The sequence below is a fragment of the Schistocerca gregaria genome, chromosome 10 (genome assembly GCF_023897955.1).
Source record: "Schistocerca gregaria isolate iqSchGreg1 chromosome 10, iqSchGreg1.2, whole genome shotgun sequence".
In the NCBI taxonomy this organism is placed as follows: Eukaryota; Metazoa; Arthropoda; class Insecta; order Orthoptera; family Acrididae; genus Schistocerca; species Schistocerca gregaria.
In genome coordinates this window covers 193,261,150-193,287,420 of record NC_064929.1, presented here as the reverse complement: position 1 = coordinate 193,287,420, position 26,271 = coordinate 193,261,150, and the positions used below count along the sequence as shown (strand labels likewise).

Genomic DNA, 26,271 nt, shown 5'->3' with positions numbered 1-26,271 from the left:
TTTTGAATAATATAGATCAAAGAATTTGCATGAAATTTTGCTTGAAAGAAAAAAAGTTGACTGTGGTGTTTGAAGATTCTACTGTAATACTCAAGTTCACGAGTGGTACATATTTCACAAAGAGGATTGAGAAGGCATTGAAGCTAATGACCCTGGATGTCCCTCCCTCCCTCTCGCCTCCGCTCCCTCCCTCCGTCCACAGAAATCCTGACTGTATGTGATTTATTGTGGGAGTTTATAAAAGTTTATAAAAGACTCTGTTTATGTGCCTCTGTTACCAACAACAACAGTGAATGAACTGCGGTATCACATAACGGCAGCTGTGAATGCTGTAACTCAAGACATGCTCGCTGCGGTGTGGGAACAGTTTGCATCCCATGGGGGGCATATTGAACCCCTATGAAAAGTATGTTCAGCAAAAAATAATTCATTGTATGTTTTTTAGTGTCAGAAATATAGATGAGCCAAATTTGATGGCTTTTTGATACACCCTGTACATTGCTTCCATAATGATATGACTGAAATAGCCTAAATCAATATTTCACTGCAAAAACGTAATTATATTGTTTTTGACCAAACCAGAAATTTTGATGTAACAGAGGTGCATGTGACTGTCTAGGATTTGTCATTGTCTGGCAGCAGGGCACTAACAGCCATCAGCCAATATGCCTGACCAGAGCTATAGTATCCTACATCCGTCATCTCACTCTTGAGACATGGTAAGGGTCAATTTAGTAAGGAATAATAGAACCTTGGTGCTTCAGATCAAAATGAATTGTTCATTTATTCACATCTGCATGGAAATATGGTCTTAAAAATGTTGTGGACTGCAGAAATATGAGCCACCAGATAAGCTGTGTAGGTAGTTCGAAGGATTAATCTGAAATAAGAATTTTACTGTCCCATTACATACAAATGAAATCATTCCCTGCTGAAAGCCATTATATATAACTTTCAGCATGCAGAATAATAAAACAGATAAACAATATACACTTCTTTCTGTTGTCAGTGACCTGTCTCTGAAATTCATTAGCAATGACTGTTGGTGTTTATGCCCACTTTTCCACTGCCAGCACACAAATACTGACAATGTGTACTATCAGCCAAAACCAAAAACAAAAATCTCCTTTGCGAGGAATATGATCAGACGGTGTGTTGACAAGTTTCGTAAATGGAATCCAGTTCATAGTTGGCCTGTCTGTAGGTATCTGTGACATTACTGTTTACTCCATGGATTTATCATTCAGTATTATCTGCATTAAAACTTTCGTGTGTATGTGAGCAAATTGTGTTGCTGCCACACTGATAATTCTTCAGTGCCCATTACATGTTTCATTGATGTGGTGTTTAATACTGCTCTACTGCCGCTATCTGATTTTATCTGATTGTTTTATCCATTCTTTCCAAATTATATTGTAACAAGTATTCGAATCTCATTTTAATTTGACATTAGGTTTGATGAAAAGTTGGCAAATGTCCTTTATTTGCAAAACAAAGTGGTAACATTATCAGAAAAGTTTATTAATGTGAAATTACTGAAAATGAGAAGCTGGTATTAAGACCTGAATATAAGGCGACCCTCCTTCTTGAGAAAATTTTACTGTTAGCATTTTCTGCCTAATCAATGCTGCAAACTGTTGTATTGGACTAAAGTATCTGCCTGGAAAAGTTGTTATACTTATTCCAAACTTATGCCATTTAATGATTGTTTGCATTATATTGACACAAGGAGAAATAAACAAAAAGAAATGATTCATATTAATAACAAATAACAACCACCACCACCACAGTCATCTCGGATGCTAGTTTTACCTGATCATTGAGGTGAGCAAATAGGCAACATATTGTATGTAAGCAGCAGTGAAATTTGTTATCTTGGTTGTCAGAGTTCTGACTGTTTCTTCCAAATATGTTGAGATATGTGAGGTTGTGGTTATGGTGGGACTAGAGAACACAGCTGTTTGTTCCAAATACACTCCTGGAAATTGAAATAAGAACACCATGAATTCATTGTCCCAGGAAGGGGAAACTTTATTGACACATTCCTGGGGTCAGATACATCACATGATCACACTGACAGAACCACAGGCACATAGACACAGGCAACAGAGCATGCACAATGTCGGCACTAGTACAGTGTATATCCACCTTTCGCAGCAATGCAGGCTGCTATTCTCCCATGGAGACGATCATAGAGATGCTGAATGTAGTCCTGTGGAACGGCTTGCCATGCCATTTCCACCTGGCGCCTCAGTTGGACCAGCGTTCGTGCTGGACGTGCAGACCGCGTGAGACGACGCTTCATCCAGTCCCAAATATGCTCAATGGGGGACAGATCCGGAGATCTTGCTGGCCAGGGTAGTTGACTTACACCTTCTAGAGCACGTTGGGTGGCACGGGATACATGCGGACGTGCATTGTCCTGTTGGAACAGCAATTTCCCTTGCCGGTCTAGGAATGGTAGAACGATGGGTTCGATGACGGTTTGGATGTACCGTGCACTATTCAGTGTCCCCTCGACGATCACCAGAGGTGTACGGCCAGTGTAGGAGATCGCTCCCCACACCATGATGCCAGGTGTTGGCCCTGTGTGCCTCGGTCGTATGCAGTCCTGATTGTGGCGCTCACCTGCACGGCGCCAAACACGCATACGACCATCATTGGCACCAAGGCAGAAGCGACTCTCATCGCTGAAGACGACACGTCTCCATTCGTCCCTCCATTCACGCCTGTCGCGACACCACTGGAGGCGGGTTGCACGATGTTGGGGCGTGAGCGGAAGACGGCCTAACGGTGTGCGGGACCGTAACCCAGCTTCATGGAGACGGTTGCGAATGGTCCTCGCCGATGCCCCAGGAGCAACAGTGTCCCTAATTTGCTGGGAAGTGGCGGTGCGGTCCCCTACGGCACTGTGTAGGATCCTACGGTCTTGGCGTGCATCGCTGCGGTCTGGTCCCGGGTCGACGGGCATGTGCACCTTCCGCCGACCACTGGCGACAACATCGATGTGCTGTGGAGACCTCACGCCCCACGTGTTGAGCAATTCGGCGGTACGTCCACCCGGCCTCCCGCATGCCCACTATACGCCCTCGCTCAAAGTCCGTCAACTGCACATACGGTTCACGTCCATGCTGCCGCGGCATGCTACCAGTGTTAAAGACTGCGATGGAGCCTCCGTATGCCACGGCTGACTGGCTGACACTGATGGCGGCGATGCACAAATGCTGCGCTGCTAGCGCCATTCGACGGCCAACACCGCGGTTCCTGGTGTGTCCGCTGTGCCGTGCGTGTGATCATTGCTTGTACAGCCCTCTCGCAATGTCCGGAGCAAGTATGGTGGGTCTGACACACCGGTGTCAGTGTGTTCTTTTTTCCATTTCCAGGAGTGTACTTCGCATTCTCATGTTAATGTAGACATGAAATATGCTTAGATTTTCCTTTATTCCGTACTTCCAAACATACCTCACGACTGTTACCATTGCTTCATGAAATGTTAAAGTATGCTGGTGATCCCTAAGAGACTCCTGCAGAAATATATACTACTGGCTTAGCTCATGTGAGATTTTTGTTTTCATTTAATTGGATTTTTATGGTCTTCACAACTTGAAACACCTAAGCTTTTCACACTAGTGAAGGCCATTTAGGCATGGTGTTTTTCAAATGCTCTTCTGACCAAAAACAGCTTCTGGTAGTTAAGAGTCCACAGTTTTTTGTTACCATGCCTTTTGCATTCTTGTGGAGATATTTCCATAGCAACTTTATCACTTAACAAATATTTCTTTATATCTGAAAAGTGAAGTAGCAGTTTTCATAAGTTAAGCTTTGAATTTCTTTTAATGTAATGAAATGTTTTCTTAAAAATTTTCATTCCCTATTGCACACCCTTACGGATTCCATTTCCAGAAACACTGCAACATGAATTTTTTTATTTCTAACCAAGAAATCAAATAGCAATTGTCATATCTGGCCTTAAAAAATCCTTTAGTAGTTATTCAGTAATTATGTTCAAAAGAACTATCACCCACTATCTTCCCCCCTCAGTGGTTAAATTTCCAAACATGCTGAAACTCGTATTTTTTATTTTCTGGTTGAGAAACCCAATACCAGTTTTTGTAGTTCTGGCTTCAAAATTGCCTTAATAGGGACATACTTTCAAAAAGCCTTTCATCCCCTATTTCACCCCCTTAAGAGTGGAATTTTATACAATCCCTTCTTAAACGATGCCTACAGTGTAATATCCACACCCTCTCCAAACTTCAGGTTTCTATCCTTAGTGATTTGGGCTGGGCGATGAGTCAATCTGACCCTGTCATCCCCTTAGGGGATGAATTTTCAAATATAGTGATATGCATATATTTTATATTGCCAAGTATGTTTTATTTGTAACAGAAGTCAAGTACAAATTTTTATAGATTTAGCTCCCAAATGCATGCACAATGAAATTTCCATAAAAGCTTTAATTCCCTGTTTCACTCCCGTAGGGATTTAATTTCCAAAAAATAAAAACACGTATTTTTCCCCAGTAAGAAGCTAAATTTAAATGTTCATAGAATTATCTTTAAGAATGCTTTCGTATTAAAATATTTTCATAAAACCATTTCACCACCTCATGGGTTAAATTTCGAAAAACACTGAAACACGAATTTTTATTTTTAATCAAGAAGCCAAATACCAATGTTCGTAGTGTAGGCTTAAGAATACTTTAGTAGTTGTTGAGTAATAGGACATTTTCAGAAAAAAAGCATTCACCTGCTATTCAACCCTCGAAGGGTTAAATTTCCAAAAATGCTGAAAGACTGATTTCTGACTGAGAAACCAACTTTTGTGGGTCTAGCTTCAAAATTGCCTTAATAGTGACAGTTTAAAAAAGAGTTCATCCCGTTTCACCCCCTTAGGGTTGGATTTTTGAAAATATCCCTTTATAAATGGCATTGACAGTGTAACATCCATAGCTTCAAATTTCTACTCTTAGTGGTTTGGGCTGACTAGTCAGTCGCAATGAGTCAGTCAGGATATTGCCTTTTATTTAGAGAGATTGAGTAAATGTATGTTTTTAAAGTCACTTCAATTTAGACAAGTGGATTCAGTCAAACTGCAGTTTAAATGTGGTAGATGTTTACATTTAGCTGGGATGCATTTCATACATTCACAAGGCTGACAGTGTGACGAAATATGTTGTACTCTCACCTCTCTTCTACCCCATTACGTTGCAGTTCTCAGCTGAGCCGGTGTCATGGCCACCATTCTCAATTCTTCAAAATAAAACTACACGTGACCTCAATTGGCATTATTCAACTGTAAATGCAGAAGACCCTATTCTAATCTACTGCACAACGGAAAAATTGTTAACATCAGTGGCAAAAGTTTAATCTGCAAGTGTAAGGTTATCCTGTATTTTTTGAATAACAAATTTTGAGAAAAAACGCATCTTATTGTATAAATACATTTCATTCTTATTCTAGTCCTGCACTATATTTTGAAAACTAGTTCCTCAGCTAAAGAACTTTCAGCCCCTTGTGAAACTGGTCATGAAGTTCACAATGTATCTACCAGAGTGTGGCACCTGCATTACCGTATTTTAAGACTACAAGATGCCCTTTTATCTTTGACAGATTTCCACCAAAATTCAGGTGCATCTTATGCTTGAAATTACTGTAAAAATGTACAGTGTTTTATTTAAAATTCCTGCCAGTTCCAACTGGTACGAATTGATGAATTGCAATGTCACATGTTTTCAGGAGGGATGTTTTGCTTTAAAGGAGTAAGATTTTTATACTCAGACCAGGAATTGAGCAGAGGCAAGTTATTTTGACCAATTTTTCTCACTATTGCTTGTTCTGATGTAAATATTCCCTACTGCCCTTGCAAGATCTGACATGAGAAAGAATTGTAGGGGCAGAGCACCTGCAACTTGTCACAGCATAACTGTCCAGCCAATTTACTGTCCAGATTGAGTCGGCATAATTGTGTATGAATGCATTAGGCAGTGAGATTACTTGATCTTGGTATGACTCTCTTGGTACCTCTAATTTCCAGGGTTCCATTCATATGTATTACCTCTTCAAATTCCAATTGGTCAGAGTTGAAAACAAATTTCTCACTGAATGTTGAGATAAGTTTCTCATCTACAAATTTTGGGCCAATTTTGCATTCTTCTTTCTTATTCACTATGTGGTCATACTGCTGTGGACTTACTCAAACTCTGTTGATATATATTTTTTAACTAGGCTGGGGATGACCTTCGTATGTAATTGTTTATCACCTGCTCCTTGTACAAAGGCTGTCTTTTACAACATTTCACTGGAGATGGGATATGTGCTTCTTGTCAGGCAATGCTCATACATGGCTCAATACATGTTTCAGTATCACTATCATTTGCTAGGCAAATATCTTTGTCATTATACTCCTCGTGTTCATTGTTCATGCAGTCAAATGTACAAAACACTATCAATTCTATTGACTAGAAATGATAATATTTCATCTATCATTTAGTAGTTGTTGCCATTGTTCTGTAGTGTATCAATACCATCAACACTGTTCTGAGATCTCTCTTGGTGAAGCAGTTCAACTATGCTCTGCAGCCTCTTGTCGTGCTCACCATTACATACTTCCTGTCCTGCTCCCTGTTGCCATTAGTAGTTACTGTGTTTGCATGGTAGACAATGTGTGGGGGCATCAGATGTCGTAATCACCATTGCCCTTTTGTGATGTCACACTCGAGGAGTTCCTTGTTAGTCACAGAACTTGCGAAAGTGTCTCTCTCTCTCTCTCTCTCTCTCTCTCTCTCTCTCTCTCTCTCTCTTTTAGTCATGTGGGTGTCCTAGGGAACAAATTGGCTGACCACTTGATCAGAGAAGCGATTATTTGTTTTGACAATCCTGGGTGCAGGTCTGTCTCTGCAGAGATGGTCTCTACTTGCTTGGAGAGGAATATCTGGTGGGCAGCTATGCATTCACTCTCTGCAAACCACTGTATGGTGCATGGTTGAGGGTATTTTATACTACTTAGTCACTTCCTTCCTTGTTCCACTTGCAAAAAGAGTGAGGGAAAAGTGATTGTGTGCCTCTGTAAAAGTCGTCATTTCTCTTATCTTTATGCTTGTTATGCAAAATGTACATTGGCGGCAGTAGAATGATTTTACAGTCACCTTCAAATGCCAGATGCCAGTTGTCTAAATTTCCTTAACAGTCTCGTGAAAAGAACGTCTTTTTTTCTCTGGTGATTCCAGATTGAGTTCACAAAGCTTCTATGTAATACATGTTGATGAAACAATGGGTAACAACTGTAGCGGCTTGCCCCTGAATTGCTTAGATCTCTCCTTTTAGTCGAGTGTGGGTCGCACTAGGGTTTTGTACATTCTGTCATAGATGAACCCCACTTTCCTGAATTCTACTATTCACCTTCCCTATGATAGTTCGGACACTTCTCTCTCTCTCTCTCTCTCTCTCTCTCTCTCTCTCTCTCTCTCTCTCTCTCTCTCTGTGTGTGTGTGTGTGTGTGTGTGTGTGTGTGTGTGTGTGTGTGTGTGTGTGTGTGTGTGTGTTCCCAGAAGAAATCTACCATACTATTTTCCATCGATTAACTCGTAGTTTCATTCTGTAATGAGCCACCCCTATATTGCTATATTGTGGTTGTGGAGTCTTAAAGGAAGTAGTAGGTCGTGCCCAAGTAGAATCCCCTTCCTCCTGGGTCTCCATGATGTGCACAGTCTTCCAAATGCTTTGCCTCTAATGTTGGTCAATGAAATAAAGACAGTTGAACTGGTTTTTTGTTTCATCTCAGAAACTTGTTTTCATTCTCAGACCTAATGTTTTAATCTGTTTAGTGATGGGGTGCCTCCTGCCACATACAGGGTCATTGATCCTACCACCCTACCAGTGACTCCACTCATTTTTATTTTACACTTTTTAAAAAATTACTTTTAACTGTGGTTGGTCCTTTGTCTGCCACACCTAGTTTACTTTGAGTGCCCTTGCATGTAATTCCTACAAATGTAACATTGATTCCTCATCCTTGGTACTAGCATGTGACAGAAAAGCACAAGTTTTTTGAGTCCTTGGTGAAAGTGGGTTCTATTTCCGTCTGTAACACTTTGAATATGCACTCAAGTGGCAGGAGTCTTGGGATACCTCCTAATATTGTGCAGTGCAGGACTCAAGTCATTGCGAATCCCCTGAAGAAGCCATGTTGCCCCCTATAACTGTTCACAATTGTGAATGTGCTGCTGGTGCAAGATTTTGTGCACGAACTGCCCTCCCAATTATGTCTCATAAATGTTCACTAGGATTCATGTCTGGTGCTCTGGGTGGCCAAACTATTCACTCAAATTGTCCAAGTCATTCAAACCATTCGTGAACAATTGTGGCTCAGTGACATGGTGCATTATCATCCATGCAAATTCCATGATTGGTAGGGAGTGTCCATAAATGGCTGCTAAAGGTCTCAAAGTAGCTGAGCATAAACATTTCCAGTCAATAACTGGTTCAGTTGGACCAGAGGACTCTGTCCAATCCATGTAAATACAGCCCACACCATTATGAAGCCACCACCAGCTTGCACAGTCTTGTTTGAACTTAGGTCCATGACTTCATGGGGTTTGTGCCAGAATTGAACCCTACTGTCAGCTCTTACCAACTGAAATTGGATCTTGTCTGATCATGCTACAGTTTTGCAGCCATCTAGGGTCCAACAGACATGGTCACGAGCCCAGGAGAGGTGCTGCAAGTGATGTGATGCTGTTAGCAAAGGCACTCAGACCTGTAATCTGCTGGCTGCTGTAGTTCATTGACACGAAGTTTCACTGGACTGGCCTGACAGGTATTTGTTGTACATCTCGCATTGCTTTCTGCTTTATTCTGGGCAGTGTTGCTTGTGTGTTACCACTGACGACTGTATACAAATGCTGCTGCTCTGTCATTACATTGAGGCTGTCAGCCATTTTGTTGTCCAGCGGGAGAGGTAATACCTGAAATTTGGTATTCCCAGCCCACTCTTGACACTGTGGACAGTGGATTATTGAATTCCCTAACAGTTTCTAAAATGATATGTCCCAGGTGTCTAGCTTTAACTACCATTCTGCATTCAGAGTATGCTAATTTCCATTGTCCATTCATAACCATGTTGGAAACCTTTTCACATGAGTCACCTGAGTGCAAATGACAACTCCGCTTACACATTGTCCTTTTATACTTCGTGTATGCAATAATATTACTATATGTATAAGTGCATATCATTACCCCTTGGGTTATTAGTGGGATGGTTGCAGAAAGGATGCCTCTTGCCACTTGTAAAGTCCCAAAGGACTCTCCATTGCACTGACTTACCAACCTGTTTATCTATCTCCCCTCATTTTACTTTTGTCAACTGTACTTGTGTTCATGCATTATTAATTTCGTTAATGTCTTACCCCAGCCACAGATAAGGCCTGTGGGTTTGTAATTGGACCTAGCCTGCTGACCAACCTGATAAATATACTTAAGTGTCACATGCAACTCTTTCTCATCTTTGGAGTCAGTACTGTTATTGGCACCTCAGTTTTGTCGCTACTATGTACATTTCACAAGACAGTCAGATTTGTCACATATTCCATATTGGATATTCTTCGAATAAGGGACTGACGAGCCTGCTGTTTGTTCCCTAGACTTCAACAAAACTGGCAGTAAGGAAAGTGTGTTGAGTTAGATTGTACCAAAATGTTGACATTTCAAGTGGAACATTTGCTTGTATTGAAAAAGTGCAGGATGGTGGAAGCAGTGATAACACTGATAATAAAAACAAACTCAAGATTTGCCAGAGAAGACTGAAACATTTGCATGGTGAATACCGGCCTTTGTCTTGAGACTCCTGGAGATGATCAAACTCGTTTGTCAGATTCACTATTTCCCTTCTTTGAATTTGTCCAACAAGCATGCAGACATAACAGTTTATCAAATTTTTATCCCCATTTTTGTCAACGCTGCGTGCAACATGATACAAAGTATTTTGGCACCAGGGGAATGGCTTCCAATGCAGGCAAATCATTTCTTGCAGTGACTTCAGCACTGCAGATGAAAAGAGATAGAGAGAACAAGCTGCTGCTCAAGGAATGGCTAAAATAGATAAATACAGGGTGTACATAGTCCGGGAACACTTTAAATTATTTATTGCACAAGAACCAAACATAGTACAGATATCATACATATGTCATTTTGAAGCGAAACCCTGAAAGTTTTATTAATGTATAATGCCACAGTGTAGTTTGGTAATTTGCTGATGGTCAAGTACGGTAAGGAGTCACCAACAAAGGCGTCCATGTACCACTGGCACAACAAATTCATTCTGGCGGGTTGCTTGTGCCCGGCAAAGAAAAGCAGACTTCCCACTGTGAGTGAAGTGAATGTGGAGCGCATATGAAAGACATTCATAAGGAGTCACTGGATATTCCTACTTGGACGTGTTGCAGCAATGGCTGATGCTTCAAATGCAGTCGGATTCTCCATTCATTTTCCAGCAGGATGGGGCTCCACCCCATTTTAATTGTGAAGTTAGTGGGTACTTGAACACGGAGCTGCCGCATAGATGGATCGGCTGTGCTACAGAAGTGGACATCTGTTTCATGAAATGACTTCCCTGATCACCATATCTCACTCACTGTGACTTTTTTCTTTGGGGACACATTAATGACCTGGTGTATGTACCACCTCTACCACATCACATGATGGGACAGAATACGGGAAATGACTGCCAGTCAATGATGACATGTTGGGCCAGGTATGGCAAGAATTCAATTACTCTATTGACGTCTGCCGGGTCAGTTGTGATTTGCATATCGAATGTTTGTTTGTTTGTTTTTTTTTTTTTTAAAAAGCTTTTAATCTCTCTCCAAACTGTGATACATATGACATCTGTATAACCCAGTGAACTTAGTTGAATGTGGAGAAGGCGGGAGACAAACCTCGTTGCAATTAGCCTCGTGTTCAATTCATGAGATGCAATTTGTTGGTGTGTTCTGTACGGCAGCCCAAGTTTGTTACAAATGTCATGAATTTTCTGCCTTCAGTCTTTGTTAATCACATTGTGCACTGAAGTTGATCATTTCTGATGTTGGACATGTAGACGGCCAACCAGAATGTTTATCCTCCACAGATTCTCAGCCTGCCTTGAAGCACTTGAATCAATGAAATGAAATGTTCTAGCTTGACTCAGTGTACACTGGTGGATTTCAGCTGTAGTTTTCTTCAAATTTAACAGAAATTGATGCAAACTCGTTGCTCCTTCACATTATCCATTTCACAATTCACAGAAGCACTGGAGCAGTTCAGACATGCACCACTACAACCCACAAATGCATCCACCAAAGCTGACGCAACTTTGTGCTGCTGTAGCTAAAACGTGTACCACAAGACCTCTAGAGGTAGAATGTTGTTTTGTTATTGGTTTAACTGTTACAATGAAATTCTTACGTATTTTGGGTTGCACCTCATATGATGTTCATTTTCTTCTTAACATCTTCCTGTGTAATATGTGGCTGGGAGAAAGGCAACACACTACTGTTCCTTTGTTTTTATCTTAGACTGTAGTTTCCAAAATTGCGGAAACTCAAGATAGTGAGAGAAATTGTAAAAAAAAAACTGTCGCCAAAGTGCACAGTGAAACATCAACACAAATGTCTGTCCCCCTGCGGGTTCGGGGTACGAATAGGCCCGCGGTATTCCTGCCTGTTGTAAGAGGCGACTAAAAGGAGTCTCCCAAGTTTCGGCCTTATGTGATGGTCCCCACTTGGGTTTGACCTGCCATTTTCAAAATTTCTGTTGTTAGTGCGTGCCATTTGGGGAAGGACGCCTTACGTGGTGTTTTTCTATTGGTCCATCGTGCACCTCCATCTTGCATGCTATCTATTGTCGTGTGGAGGGATTTACACCCCATGTCTTCTGGGTTGCCTCCTCGTCTTGTGCGCAATCCCCTTCTTAGCGTCCACGGCAACTGTGGACCCTTTCAACACCTAAAATCCAGCACGGTAGCCAGTCCATTGTGGTGGGGTCATCATGTACCCTCTTGGTGGTAGCCCCCTCACCACGCAGGGATCGCACTACAGATGCCAGAGCTGTTTCCTCCCCATGCATGCCAAGGAGTATGTGCCCATCTTGTCTGGGGCACGGGGACTCCGGGCAATGGGATATCGGCCAGGTACCCGTTGCTTTGGCTGGGTGGCGCCGTTGGGGAGAGCCCTCGTTCGGAGTAGGTAGCATCTGGGCGGATGTGGCGCAATGAAGCGCAATAAATCTCACCAAGCTGGTGGTCGCACTGCCACCAGCGTCTCTAAGCGAGGCAGAATTGAATTCGATGCTGCACAATATGATCCTCAGTCATTCCCCTCGTTGGCTGCGCCATGGGAGGGACGCAGATCTAGTGCCAAGCAGGAGCCTTATGTACCACAATACCTTGTCTGCAGCAGGACTGATGGTGACTCCTTTCTCTCGACAAAGCCTATGTTTTTTGTGGAACACCTGGAGGATAAGTTTGGGGAAGTGGCGGGGTTGACTAAAATGAGGAATGGGTCCATCCTCCTCAAGACGTCCTCCCCAGCCCAGTCATGGGTGTTGCTCTTGTGTGATAAGCTGGGAGACTTATCTGTTACCGTCACTCCCCACAGTAGCTTAAATATGGTCCAGGGGATTATTTACCATCGCGACCTCTTGTTACAGTCCGATGACGAGCTGACTTGGAACGACGTGGTGTGCATTTTGTCAGTCGTGTGCACAGAGGACCCAAGACCAACAGGGTGGCCACCGGTGCCTTTATCTTGGCCTTCGAGGGCACCTTCAGTGGGCCCTCGGGGCCGTACATCTGTCTGCCCCCCCTCGTGTCTGGGGGCAAGTCTTCCTCTGTTGCCCCCTTAGCAGTTGGGGGCAAACCCCCTTCTGTCACTCCCCCCGCACATGCTTTGGGAGTGACATCTGCTCCAAAACCAGGGGGCTCGATCCCTCCCCCTCCTCCGCCGGCGTCGTCTCTGCTGGCTCCTCTCTCGCGGAAGGGGTCCCTCGGGGCCCTCCCTTCTTCCCTTTCTTCTGCTACCCCGCCGGATATCAGCCAGTTGTTGAAGGTTCCTCCACCTGCTGGTCGTAGGGCTTCTGCATCGTCCTCAGCCTCCAACGCTCCTTCAGAGAAACTCTCCCAGCCCTCTAAGCCAAAGGACAGACGTGAGAAGAAGGAACGGAACGCGTCCAAGAAGGACGCTCCGGCAGTTTCAGTACCGCCTGCTGTCAATAGTTCTGGCTCTGGGGATGCGGTGGAGATCCTCGCCTCTGCCGCGGATCTCGCCCTCACGGAACCCTCGGGGGCCTCTCCTATGGACACAGCTGACTCTCGCCCAGTGGCGGCCGTTGACTCTGCGGCGCCGTCTGCCTCTGTCGCCTTCACGCCCTCCCAGTCCCTTCCTGCTTCCATTCTCCAGTGGAATTGCGGCGGTTATTTCCGCCACCTGCCTGAGCTCCGGATGCTTCTGAGTGTTTCCCCTGTTCTCCGCATTGCTCTTCAGGAAACTTGGTTTCCAGTAATGCGGACCCCTGCCCTTCACGGTTATCGTGGATACTATAAGAACCGCACTGACGGTCAACGAACTTCAGGTGGAGTTTGCCTCTTTGTTCACCACTCTGTCTGTAGCTCGCCAGTACCCCTTCTGACGCCTTTAGAGGCAGTCGCTGTCAGGATTGAGCTCTCGCCGGCTATTACTGTTTGCTCTGTTTACATTCCTCTGTGTGGGCAGCTCCCCCGACATGTCTGGCTCAACTTCCGCCGCCATTGCTGCTTCTGGGCGATTTCAATGCCCACAACCCTCTATGGGGTGGGACTGTCTCCGATGACCGCGGTCGCGCTGTGGAGCATGTGTTGGCTCAGCTCGACCTTAGCCTCTTGAACACCGGTGCTCCCACGCATTTCAGTGTGGCCCATGGCTCGTTCTCGGCCATCGATCTCTCTTTGCAGCCCCGGACTTGTACCATCCCTTCACTGGAGAGTGCATCCTGACCTGTGTGGTAGTGACCATTTTCCCATCTATTTGTCACTGCCCCAGTGTCATTCTTCTGGGCGCCTGCCCCGCTGGGCTCTCAACAGGGCTGACTGGCCGACTTTTACTTCCGCTGCCACCATTGCTTCTCCCCCACAGGGTGACATTGACAGGGTGACATTGACGAGGTGGTCCGTGTCTTGACCTCGTCAATTATTTCTGCGGCCGAGACTGCCATCCCCCGCTCTTCTGGACTCCCTCGGAGGAAGGCTGTCCCCTGGTGGTCGCCGGAGATTGCTGAGGCTATTCGCGACCGTAGGCGGGCTCTCCAGCGTCATAAGTGGTACCCGTCTCTGGAGACCCTCATCGCCATTAAGAAGCTCCGTGCCTTGGCCCGTCGTCTTATTGCACGGTGTAAGCAGGAGTGCTGGGAGAGGTACATTTCCTCCTTGGGCTCCCGTGTCTCCCCGTTGCTCGTGTGGTCCCACATATGGCGGATTTATGGATACCAGACCCTTATGGGTGTCCCTGGAATCTCCCTGGACGGCGCTGTCTGCACGGATGCTGCCACCATTGCTGACCACCTTGCCACGCACTTTGCTACGAGCTCTGCGACTGCAACTTACCCTCCTGCCTTTCGCTCTCTAAAGGAGCGCGCCGAGCGGACGCCGTTATCATTCCACACACGTCGTTCTGAAAAATACAATGCTCCTTTCAGCGAGAGGGAATTCCTCGCTGCTCTCGCCGATTGCCCTGATACAGCGCCAGGACCGGACTGCATCCACGCGCAGATGCTGAAGCATCTCTCCGGGGACTGCCAGAGACACATCCTCACCATCTTTAACTGCATTTGGAGCGAGGGCGTGTTCCTGTCGCAAAGGCGAGAGGGTGTTATCGTCCCCATCTTGAAGCCCAGTGCAGACCCTCTGGCGGTGGACAGCTATCGTCCCATTACCCTCACCAATATTTTGTGCAAATTGCTCGAACGTATGGTGGGGCAGCGTTTGTGTTGGGTCCTTGAGTCGCGCGGTCTCCTCGCTCCATCCCAGGGTGGCTTCCGTCAGGGCCGGTCTGCTGCGGACAATTTGGTGCGGCTGGAATCTGCTATCTGTACGGCCTTTTTACGCCGTCAGCATCTCGTTGCTGTATTTTTTGATCTGCGGAAGGCATATGACACTACATGGAGGTATCACATCCTTGCTACGTTGCACGAGTGGGGTCTTCGTGGTCAGCTCCCAGCTTTTCTTCAAAACTTTTTATTGCGCCGCTCTTTCTGGGTGCAAGTCGGTGCCGCCTCTAGTTCATCTTATATACAGGAAAATGGGGTCCCGCAGGGCTCGGTGTTGAGCGTTTCCTTATTTCTAGTGGCCATTAATGGTCTGGCTGCAGCCGTGGGGTCGTCGGTGTCTCCTCCTTTGTATGCCGACGACTTCTGCATCTCATTCAGCTCAATGACTACAGGAGTCGCCGAACGCAGGCTGCAAGCAGCCATTCGCAAGGTGGCATCATGGGCTCTGACTCACGGATTTCAGTTCTCTGCGGCCAAGACTCGAGTTATGCACTTCTGCAGGCGTCGGACGGTCCACCCTCATCCGGAACTTTACCTTGACGGTCACCTACTTGAAGTGGTGGACACTAGCCGCTTCTTAGGACGCGTCTTTGATGCCCGGCTCACATGGGTTCCTCATATTACTCAGCTGAAGCAAAAGTGCTGGCGGCACCTCAACGCCATCCGCTGCCTGAGCCACGCGTCTTGGGGTGCAGATCGCTGCACGCTGTTGCGATTGTACAGAGCCCTTGTGCAGTCCAGGCTTGATTATGGGAGCCTGGCCTATGGGTTTGCATCACCCTCAGTGTTGACGTTGTTGGACCGCATACACCACTGTGGGGTTCGGCTTGCAACTGGCGCTTTCCGTACGAGCCCCGTGGATAGTCTGCTGGTGGAGGCCGGGGCTCCCCCGCTGCGGATTCGCCGCCACGGATTCGCCGCCACCGACTGCTCGCCGACTATGCTGTCCACGTGCATTGTTCACCAGGCCAACCCAATCATCGCCTGCTTTTCCCTGCCAGGGTCCTCCCTCTGCCCGACCGGCGACCTAGGTCTGGGCTTTCCATTGCTGTCCGTGTCCAGTCCCTGCTGTCGGAACTGGGGTGGTTCCCTCTTCTGCCGCCCTTCCGGGCCTATGCACCCACGCCTCCCTGGTGTATGACCCGTCCGTCCGTCCGCCTGGACTTGGCACGGGAACCCAAGGACTCGGTTCCGCATGTGGCCCTCCGTCGCCGTTTTCTTGCGCTCGTCGCCTCATTTTCAGGCTGTGAGCCTGTCTACACTGATGGTTCCCTGGTGGATGGTCGTCCTGCCTACGCTTTTGCTCACGCTGCCCATGTTGAACAGTGCTCCTTGCCGGCTGGCTGCAGTATTTTTCCGGCAGAGCTGGTGGCCATATTGCGCGCTCTTGAGCATATGCGTTACTGCTCAGGTACGTCCATCATCATCTGCAGTGACTCCTTGAGCAGCCTCCAGGCTATCGACCGCTGCTATACCTCTTCTCCTCTGGTATCCTTTATTCAGGAGTCTGTTTTTGCCATTACCCGCTCGGGTCGTTCGGTGGTCTTTGTTTGGACGCCAGGTCACGTTGGCATCCTGGGGAATGAACGTGTCGACAGGCTGGCCAAAGGGGCGGTCGACACCCCCACTTTGGCGATCGGCCTCCCAGCTTGTGATTTGCAGCTGGCGTTGCGCCGTAAGGTGCTTCAGATGTGGCGTGACGAGTGGCGTAGCCTGACTTCTCCGAATAAACTGCGGGCTGTTAAGGAGACGACCGATGTGTGGCGGTCCTCCCTGCGGGCTTCTCGCAGGGACTCTGTCATCCTGTGTCGGCTCCGCATCGGCCATACCTACCTGACGCACGGACATCTTTTGCGTCAGGAGGATCCCCCCTGTGTCAGTGTGGGTCCCGGTTGACAGTCGACCACATTTTGTTGGAGTGTCTCTGCCTACGCACCCTCCGGCAGACGTTTAATCTCCCGGGCACGTTGCCTTTGGTTTTATGTGACGATGCCTCCATGGCTGACGACGTTTTAAATTTTATCCGTGGTAGTCCTTTTTATTTTTCCATTTAGGGGGGACCTGTCCTTTTCCCTTTCTGTGTATCTTGGCCTCGAGTGTCTCATTGGTTGCAGATTTTAATTTGTGTATTCGGATGGTTGACTCTTTCCCAATTTTTGTTCCCATGATCAGTCAACCAGTCTCCGGCCCTCTTCTTTTCTTCCGTTTCTTTCTGTCCAGTGTTCGTCTGTACTCTTCTTGTCTCTAGTGTTCGCTGCCACATTGGTGTTCTTTCAGTGACTGGGGGGAGGGGCGTCTCCTCCCCCCTTGGGGTTTTACCTGTTCCGTAAATTTTGTTTCGCCGTTTTTTTGGAATGGGGGACTGATGACCTTAGCTGTTTGGTCCCCCTTAAACATCCCAACAACAACAACAACAAATGTCTGCCATCTTGTCAATATAGCTATCAGTCAAATTTCTAACACGTCAGATGTGGTCTGTGTGTGACACACAAAAAACAGTTGCAAACTGTCAGTTACTTGACAAAATTACTTAAGTTTGGCAAATAGTTGGGTCATTTACAGGAGTCTTTAGGTGGCAAGTAGTTAATTTGGTGATTGTGGATGAAGTGGTTGCATTCATGACTAATAGTTAACTAACTAACTTTCCTTCACTAGACTGATACATCTGTCATGGTAATTAGCAACTTCTAGTGCTGTAAATTGGTCATATGCTTTGGAATGGACAAAAAGTATTTTTAAACTACCAGTAATGGTATTCCTTTGTTTTCCATTCCTTTGTTTGTGGGTGTGTACAGAGTAAGGGAATTGTTTGGTTCCAGGTGCTGAAGAACTTGGTTGAAAAGTGTTCCGGGATACACACTCTGAGGATATCCAATGAACTACTGAAGTCTGAGAAATTCTCAGAGGCAGTATCGCATTTACCGCACCTACGTGTGCTGGATCTGGAAGAGTACTTTTCGGAAAACACTCCTGTGCTGCGACCTTTGGGTGACGGGTGCCCACGACTAGCCGAGGTTGACTTTGGGTGGATGACTATTGATATGGAAGATCTGAGGTACTTCCTGAATGCCAAGAGGAACACTCTTAAATCTGTACGCATGAAGTGGGCAATGGTTGGAAAAAGGTGAGTGTTACTACCTCTCCTCATAAAATTGTATAGCTTTCTAGAGTTGACTTTCGGTTCACAAATATGTTTCAAATACATTCAATAGTTTCATATAACACAGTATTGCAGGGATTCTTGTAGCGAGAATTTGGTCAGTGTATTTCATTCTTGTGTATACAAGGCACTTAAGGCACTTATTAAATACAAATTTTTGAGAAAACTGTGTTTGTTCCCATGGGCAATGTTAAGAAAGCTGCCATATTTTTTGTGGTGTTACTTCCACTCGTGACATTGTTTGAGCTGTATTTTTTAGGTTGTACTCAGTTCAATTCTAAGAGTACCCAGCAGAACTTTTTCCTGCATCCAGTTTTTGGCTACTCCAGCTTTTCATGATTTTTAGACTGCTTTTGGTGTGTTGCAATGAAGAACTGTTGCTTAAAATTTAAGTAATACCATCTTGAGTGAGTGGTTGCATAGTCACAACCTGTAACTCAGGAAGTTTTTGAAATGTCCCCCAGATCTCCATTCTAGGTTCATTACTTTCACACTTCCACATCAGTGATCATCTACCATCCGTTCTTTTTTGCCTCCACTTAGAAATGGCATAACATTTGCATAGTTACTAGTTTGGCATAACACTGAAAAAAGAAGCCAGGATTAGGAAACATTTTTCTGACACACACTGGCTTTGAGACTTGTCATAGAACCCACTGTGTGAGCTAATAGTTGTTGTTGTTTGTCTAGTAATGTTTTTTAGTGTACTTTTGATGAAAATTGTGTGGTTATAAAAAAGATCCCATATTTTAATGGAAAATGACATAATAGTTAAAACTGAACATTGTAATGCTACAATTACAGCAGGGTGTATATGCCACTGGAAAAATACTGGAATTTTTCATCCAGGAAACACCTAGGAGTTCTTTTAGAATTATGGGAATTATTTTTTTAGGTTTGTTAAATTTTTGTAATTTTGACAGCTAAGAATCAACACTTTACTAAGAATTTTACTTTATCCCATTACTGCAGAATAATAATGCAGTAGTAAAACACTGAGAAAATAACATCAAAATAAAACTTTAGCTGCAAAGAAAATGTGCTGTTTACAACAACAAAATGCAGTGCACACTAGAGCATCTGCCGACAGCAAAATGTCAGGTTTTAGGATGGAGACTATGCAGTATTTGGTAACAAACTGCTTTCAGTGAGTGCAAAATCAAAACTGTTTACATTTCTAACAAGTCTCAGGAAAATATTGCAAATGGTGGTTTCGGAAGCTTTACTGTCATTTAATCTTGCGTAAAAGGAAAATATTTTACTTGTGAGAATGTGCAAAGAATTTCTTAAATCACGGAGCATTCAAAAGTCAATATGTTGAGAACCAGAAACACAAAAATTCTGAGCCCAGAAAAGCAGCCATTTATGGCATTATTTTAACTTTTACTAGCACATTTGTGTCTGATGTATCTTAAAGGGGAACACACACTAAAAAGACGCAGCTTAAAGGTTAGTTTTTGTATTATTTTCTTTCATAGACCACAAATTATGCAATAACAATGGCAAAAAGTATAATAATCCTTCAAAAAAAAAAAGTAAGTTCTTGAACAATTTACACATACATGGCTTTTCTTTGGAAAAATTGAAGTGCACAGGTGTGAAATTTGTAATTGTGCTTATCAGAAATATTCAGATCCTGCAATGTACCAAAACACATTGTTTGTTCTTGTTTCCTGAAGTGCTGGGAAGTTCATCTGTGTAAAACATTTATCATTCAAAGGATTCATAAATTTTGCAGTTTCAAGCGAAAGTATGTTGTCACTTGACATAAAAAATACTGTAGGCTGGGGTATAGTGTGTTTTTGCCTTGGAAAAAATGTTTTTAACTGTAAAAGCTGGGGAAAATTCAGGGAATTACTATCTGTACAGGATAAATACCATTAATTTGGAATTAATCTCTGTACAGGATAAGCACCATTAACTTGGAGTTAAAATATATGCTCTTCTGTTTATTTGGGCTCTGAAATGTGACAAAAGTTCAATAGATGTCACAACCAATGTTTCCGTTGATACACAGGTGTGTCCTACCATTGCTAACAGTCTGCGCCGACAGCTTGGAACGTCTGCAACTTTACGAGTTCGACATTGTCCGTGATGAGGCGAGGGAGGCATTTACTGCCCTGGGAAGTCTAAAAAACTTGCAGGAACTAAAGATCTCACTCATCGATCCACCACCACCCGGCTCAGCTGCTCTGGCATTTAAGTAAGTTGTCTGTACAACACAGGCCTTTCTTATATGAATATGTAGTCTATGGGAATGCAATTCACTAAAATTATTCACGATTCTGGCTAATTGGTTTAAGAATGTAATGGGCATTTTACTAATTGTACCCCAGCTATTGTCAAGTAGTAGTTGTGTGTTTTACAGTACCATCCTTATAGATCTGTGCTGTGTCGTGGTGTTGCCAAAACCTCCACTTTATAAGGCTGTGTCTTGTCAAATGTTGCAATTTTTTTAAATTTCAAAATCTAATCAAGAGTTCATAATTTCTATGCAGTTAATTGGTTTAAATATGATTTTTATTTCTATTTTTTTTGCCGTGCCATTTTCATTGTATTGACATTTATTCCTCTTCCTATCTTTCTTTCCTCATTTGGAATCTGCCTCTGTCACCTATTATCAGCAACAAAGTGCTAACATGGAGTGCTCACCTTGTAGTAACACAGTAGCCTGTGTAGCCGGTGAGAGGATAGTTTCAGGCCGCCAATGGTAGTGAAAGTAGTGTGCTTTTAGCACTGAAACTGAATTTCTTGTCTCGAGTTTGCGTGTAGAGGTTAGCTTTAATCGCTGTAAACAAAGCGATCGTGATTTTCGTTCTGCAGATTGTTGACCACCATTTTCTCGGATACATTCCACATTGTGAGTTAACTTCAAACACACAATTAAATTCAGGCCACAAAATGCATTGTCTGCTGCAGTTCAATCATTAGTCACTTAAAATCAGCTGTCAATATAGTATCTGCTGTTTCCAGTGTACCTCATGGTGGGCACTTCCGTTATTGCTTCACGTTACAGGTTGACAGCATTAGTGAAGTGACCCACCATGTTTGTATGTCACCTGTAACTGAGAGGTGCCGTGCAGTCTATGTGGCAACACTAAATCGGCAAGTGACAGATGTCAACTATCAAGTCATTTTAGTTGGACTATAGCTGGAGCACACTAATTGAAAACGTTGACTTCCCCGCCTGTTAATCAGTTCCACCAACCAGATGTTTGTGTTCCAGCAACTGCACTTAGTCTGAAACAGATCATGCATTGTGACCTTTAGCTTAGGCTTCCTTCAATAAAGGAACCTTAATCACCTGAATGCTCTGTTATTAGTATTTCTGCCTGCCTCCCCAACTTGTGTATTGAATGTAGAAAAAGGTGAGTCATGGAGCCTGTTCTCTCCTCGTTGACATTTAATATCAAATAGCTGTGACTTTTCCCACTACGAGGAAAAAATAAATCTGCCGTAATATAAACTGCATACTTGTCTTCCAGGTATGGTGGCTTCCCGAAACTGAGACTGCTTGATCTACGAGAAAGTTTCGGTGTGGACAGTGACACGATAATTGCTGCCAGCCGTGGGTGTCCTGCATTGCGAGAACTGAGTGTCAGAGGTGCCGAGCTGCTGTCTGATGCTGCTTTCTCTCAGATCTATCGTCTGCAACACCTTGAAATGTAAGCTGTCTTCTTGACCTTGTGCTGTAGAGCAGACAAAGTAACTGAGTAGTGGATTTTTGTTGCTTCTTGGTAGCACAATTTGCTATTAAAGATTGAAAAACAAGCTGTTTTTATTCCAGTGAGATTTGTTTATTTTGATCCAGTTTCCAGCTTATTGGACTATCGTCGGTTAATGACTGGCTCCAGTATCCACAAAAATAGTGTCCACAAGAGACTAGTATGTAGCATGTATGCAATAATATGTGGTAGGGATACAAAGGTGTAAAAGCAGGAGCAAGCCATGCCAATGATGTCAGAGTGAACTCGACAAACTCAGTATCCGACAGTACCCATAACGTATTGTTCTGATTGTGTTTATATACAAAGATGAGGTTATCAGTGTGGATTTTTGTAAGAGACTTGCGCTTGAGTACAGAGTTATGCCATAATTATCAAATATTGAGATTTTTTAGTCTAGGTTTTTAAGTGAAAAATAGTTTTTTTGCATGAGTGCCAGTTTGCTCAACTGTAAGAGACAGGTATGTTAGAAATTACGTTTCGTATATTTCAGTTAGAAATTACGTTTCATATATTTCCTAAAAACAAGACGAAATGAAAATAATTGCTTGTAAATGTGCATATTAGTATTTGGTTGAAAAAGCATGTCTGCTCGACACATTTTACCAATTAGGATTATGAAAGGGGTTTGAAATGTAAAGAGTTTAACATTCCTCTGAAATGGAAGTAGATGACTGATGGCATAATAATGAGATATTCTGGCACAAAAATGAACCTACCATAAAGAAGTAGAAACTATTTTACACGTAAACTAATGAAGAAATTACTACTAGACAAAATATTAACTGTGAAAAAATACTGATGTTAATGCGACAATTAGAAATTAAGGAAACAAAAGTAAGATTGTAAACAAAAGAATGCCAATTTACTAAAATCAAAACCTGTTCAGAGGGTGATCCAGGACTTTTTATGAGGGTCAACGAGTGGAGTGTACTAACTGGTTACCTGAAGATTCTACAAAGACTGAAACTTTGTTTCTTACCTTATAAAGCATTATCTTTTGTCAGGGACGTACCGAAATATCTTCCTAGTGAACTAATTATCAAAAGAAGACTCAGGCTATTAGCATTCCTCCAGGTTTTATTGATTTGTGCCTTAGTGTTTCGAAAACCCAATCAGGTATTCACAAAATTTGAAACATCTACATGATTACTATTCGCAATAAAGTGCCTGGCAGAGAGTTCAGTGAACCACCTTCAAGCTGTCTCTACCATTCCACTCTTGAACAACATGCAGGAAAAATGAGCTCTTAAAATTTTCTGTGCGAGCTCTGATTTCTCTTATTTTATCGTGTTGATCAATTCTTGCTATGTAGGTGGGTGCCAACAGAATGTTTGCGCAATTGGAGTAGAAAACTGCTGATTGAAATTTCATGAGAAGATCCCGTCGCAACGAAAAACGCCTTTGTTTTAGTGATTGCCAATCCAATTCACATATCATGTCTGTGATACTATCTCCCCTATTTCGCGATAGTACAGAACAAGCTGCCCTTCTTTATACTTTTTCGATGTCATCCGTCAGTCCCACCTGATGCAGATCCGACACTGCACAGCAATACTCCAGAATAGGGCGGACAAGTGTGGTGTAAACAGTCTCTTTAGTAGACCTGTTGCACCTTCTAAGTGTTCTGCCAATGAATCAAAGTCTTCGATTTACTCTGCCCACAATATCTATGTGATCATTTCAATTTAGGGTTGTTAATATAGATCAGGAACAATAGAGGGCCTATAACACTTCCTTGGGAACGCCGGATATTACTTCTGTTTTACTTGATGAATTTCTGTCTATTGCTACGAACTGTGACCTTTCTGACAGGAAATCACGAAACCAGTCTCATAACTGAGGTGTTATCCTGTAAGCATGCAGTTTGGTTAGAAGACTCGGGAGGAAAGGTGTCAAAAGCCTTCTGGAAATCTAAAAATATGGAATCAATTTGACATCCCCTGTTGATAGCACTTATTATTTCATGAGTATAAAGAGCTAGATGTGTTTCACAAGAATGATATTTTCTGAAACCGTGCTGACTGTGTGTGTCAATAAATAGTTTTGAGGTACTTCATAATGTTTGAATACAGTATATGTTCCAAAATCCTACTGCAAATAGACGTTAGTGATATAGGCCTGTAATTCAGCAGATTACTCCTACTTCCCTTTTTGGGTATTGGTGTAACTTTGTACGGATCTTTCTGTTAGTGAGTGGTTGTATAGAATTGCTAAATATGGAGCTATTTTATCAGCATACTCTGAGAGGAACCTGACTGGTATACCATCTGGACAGGAGGCCTTGCCTTTATTAAGTGATTTGAGCTGCTTCATTACATTGAGTATATCTACTTCTATGTTTCTCATCCTCGCAATTGTTCTTGATTGGAATTCAGAAATATTTAGTCTTTTGTGGTGGAGTTTCGGAAAACCATGTTTAAAAACTCTGCTTTAGTGGCACTGTCATCAGTGACTTCCGTATTGTTATCACGCAGTGATGGTACCGATTGCTCTCGCCACTGGTGTGCTTTATGTATGACCATAATTTCTTTGGGTTTTCTGCCAGATTTTGACAGAATTTTGTTTTGGAAATTATTAAAAGAATCTCACATTGAAGTACGCGCCATATTTAGAACTTCTGTGAAACTTTGCCAATCTTGGAAATTTTGCTTTCTTTTAAATTTGGCATGAAAGACTTAGTTCTTAGCTTTGGTGAAATGAAAGTAAACAGTGATTAATGTTTTGACCATGCAGAGGAGATTATCAACAATGCTCAAGTTGTGGTAGGAAAATGGTAGTCTCATTTATTCTAACTCTGAGACAGCTGTTTCTAAGGGCTTGTTGGCTGAAATGATTCAAGCAATAAAAAAGTTAAGCATTTGTGAGAGATACGGCAGTTGTCTGTGATACGGGTCCATCAAACAGAAAACTTGCATGGAATTTATAGGTTACGTTTGATAATACAGGATTCGAAAATTTATCATATCAAAAGAAGAAATTTTTTGTGATATGCTTCATTCTTTAAAATTGTTATGGAATCATCTACTTGACTAAATTTGTTAGTTTGCTCACAAAAGAACCATTCATTAAGTTAGTCGAACTTCAAAACACTGGTGTAGATTTATAATTTGTGTGTAAAAATCTACGAAAAATGCTTAATAATAAAAAATTTTGCAGTGAAAACAATGTCCTTTTTAATGAACACTGTTTGTAAAGATTTATAGAACATTGTTTTTTGCTGAATAAGATAAGATACTGCATTTTTACCTTTATAAATCGACTTTGCTCGTAATTGATTCAGTACTGGAAAATGGTGTAGAAATGAAAATTCATATTTGATAAACTTCGGGTGCTAGGTTACTACCTGTACATGCCAAGTTTCATGTTTGTCATACCAGAGATGTAGCAAGGCAAACTTTGAAATATTTTTGGGAGATTTTTCCTAAAATTTTTTGGCTGAATGACTAATTACTCTTTTTTTATTAGTATTAAGAGGTTGCACAAAGTTGTAAAAGATGGATAAATTTCATTTTTTTTTCAAACAAAATATTGACTTATATAATAGAGGGAAAGATTCCACATAGGAAAAATATATCTAAAAACAAAATTGATGTGACTTACCAAACAAAAGCGCTGGCTGGTCGATAGATACACGAACAAACACAAACTTACACACAAAATTCAAGCTTTCACAACCAACGGTTGCTTCTTCAGGAAAGAGGGAAGGAGAGGGAAAGATGAAAGGATGTGGGTTTTAAGGGAGAGGGTAAAGAGTCATTCCAATCCCGGGAGCGGAAAGACTTACCTCAAGGGGGAAAAAAGGACAGGTATAAGTGCACGCATGCACGCGCACACCCACCCGCACACACAAGCAGACATTTGTAAAGGCAAAGAGTTTAGGCAGAGATGACAGTTGAGGCGGAAGTACACAGGCAAAGATGTTGTTGAAAGACAGATGAGGTATGAGCGGCGGCAACTTGAAATTAGCGGAGGTTGACGCTAGGCGGATAACGAGAAGAGAGGATATACTGAAGGGCAAGTTCCCATCTCCGGAGTTCTGACAGGTTGGTGTTAGTGGGAAGTATCCAGATAACCCGGACGGTGTAACACTGTGCCAAGATGTGCTGGCCGTGCACCAAGGCATGTTTAGCCACAGGGTGATCCTCACTACCAACAAACACTGTCTGCCTGTGTCAATTCATGCGAATGGACAGTTTGTTGCTGGTCATGCCCACATAGAAAGCTTCACAGTAGGCAGGTCAGTTGGTAAATCACGTGGGTGCTTTCACATGTGGCTCTGCCTTTGATCGTGTACACCTTCCGGGTTACAGGACTGGAGTAGGTGGTGGTG

At 43.3% G+C, this 26,271-nt stretch overlaps 1 protein-coding gene across 1 annotated transcript in view; it reads left to right on the top strand.

The window, feature by feature from the left end:
- LOC126293385 (F-box/LRR-repeat protein 7-like) overlaps positions 1 to 26,271 on the top strand; it is a 52,656-nt gene that overhangs the window by 12,557 nt on the left and 13,828 nt on the right. The window contains exons 4-6 of the mRNA XM_049986593.1: positions 17,873 to 18,177; positions 20,231 to 20,416; positions 21,699 to 21,878. Of these exons, the coding sequence (XP_049842550.1) occupies positions 17,873 to 18,177; positions 20,231 to 20,416; positions 21,699 to 21,878 (671 nt within the window). The remainder of the gene's footprint in view (positions 1 to 17,872; positions 18,178 to 20,230; positions 20,417 to 21,698; positions 21,879 to 26,271) is intronic.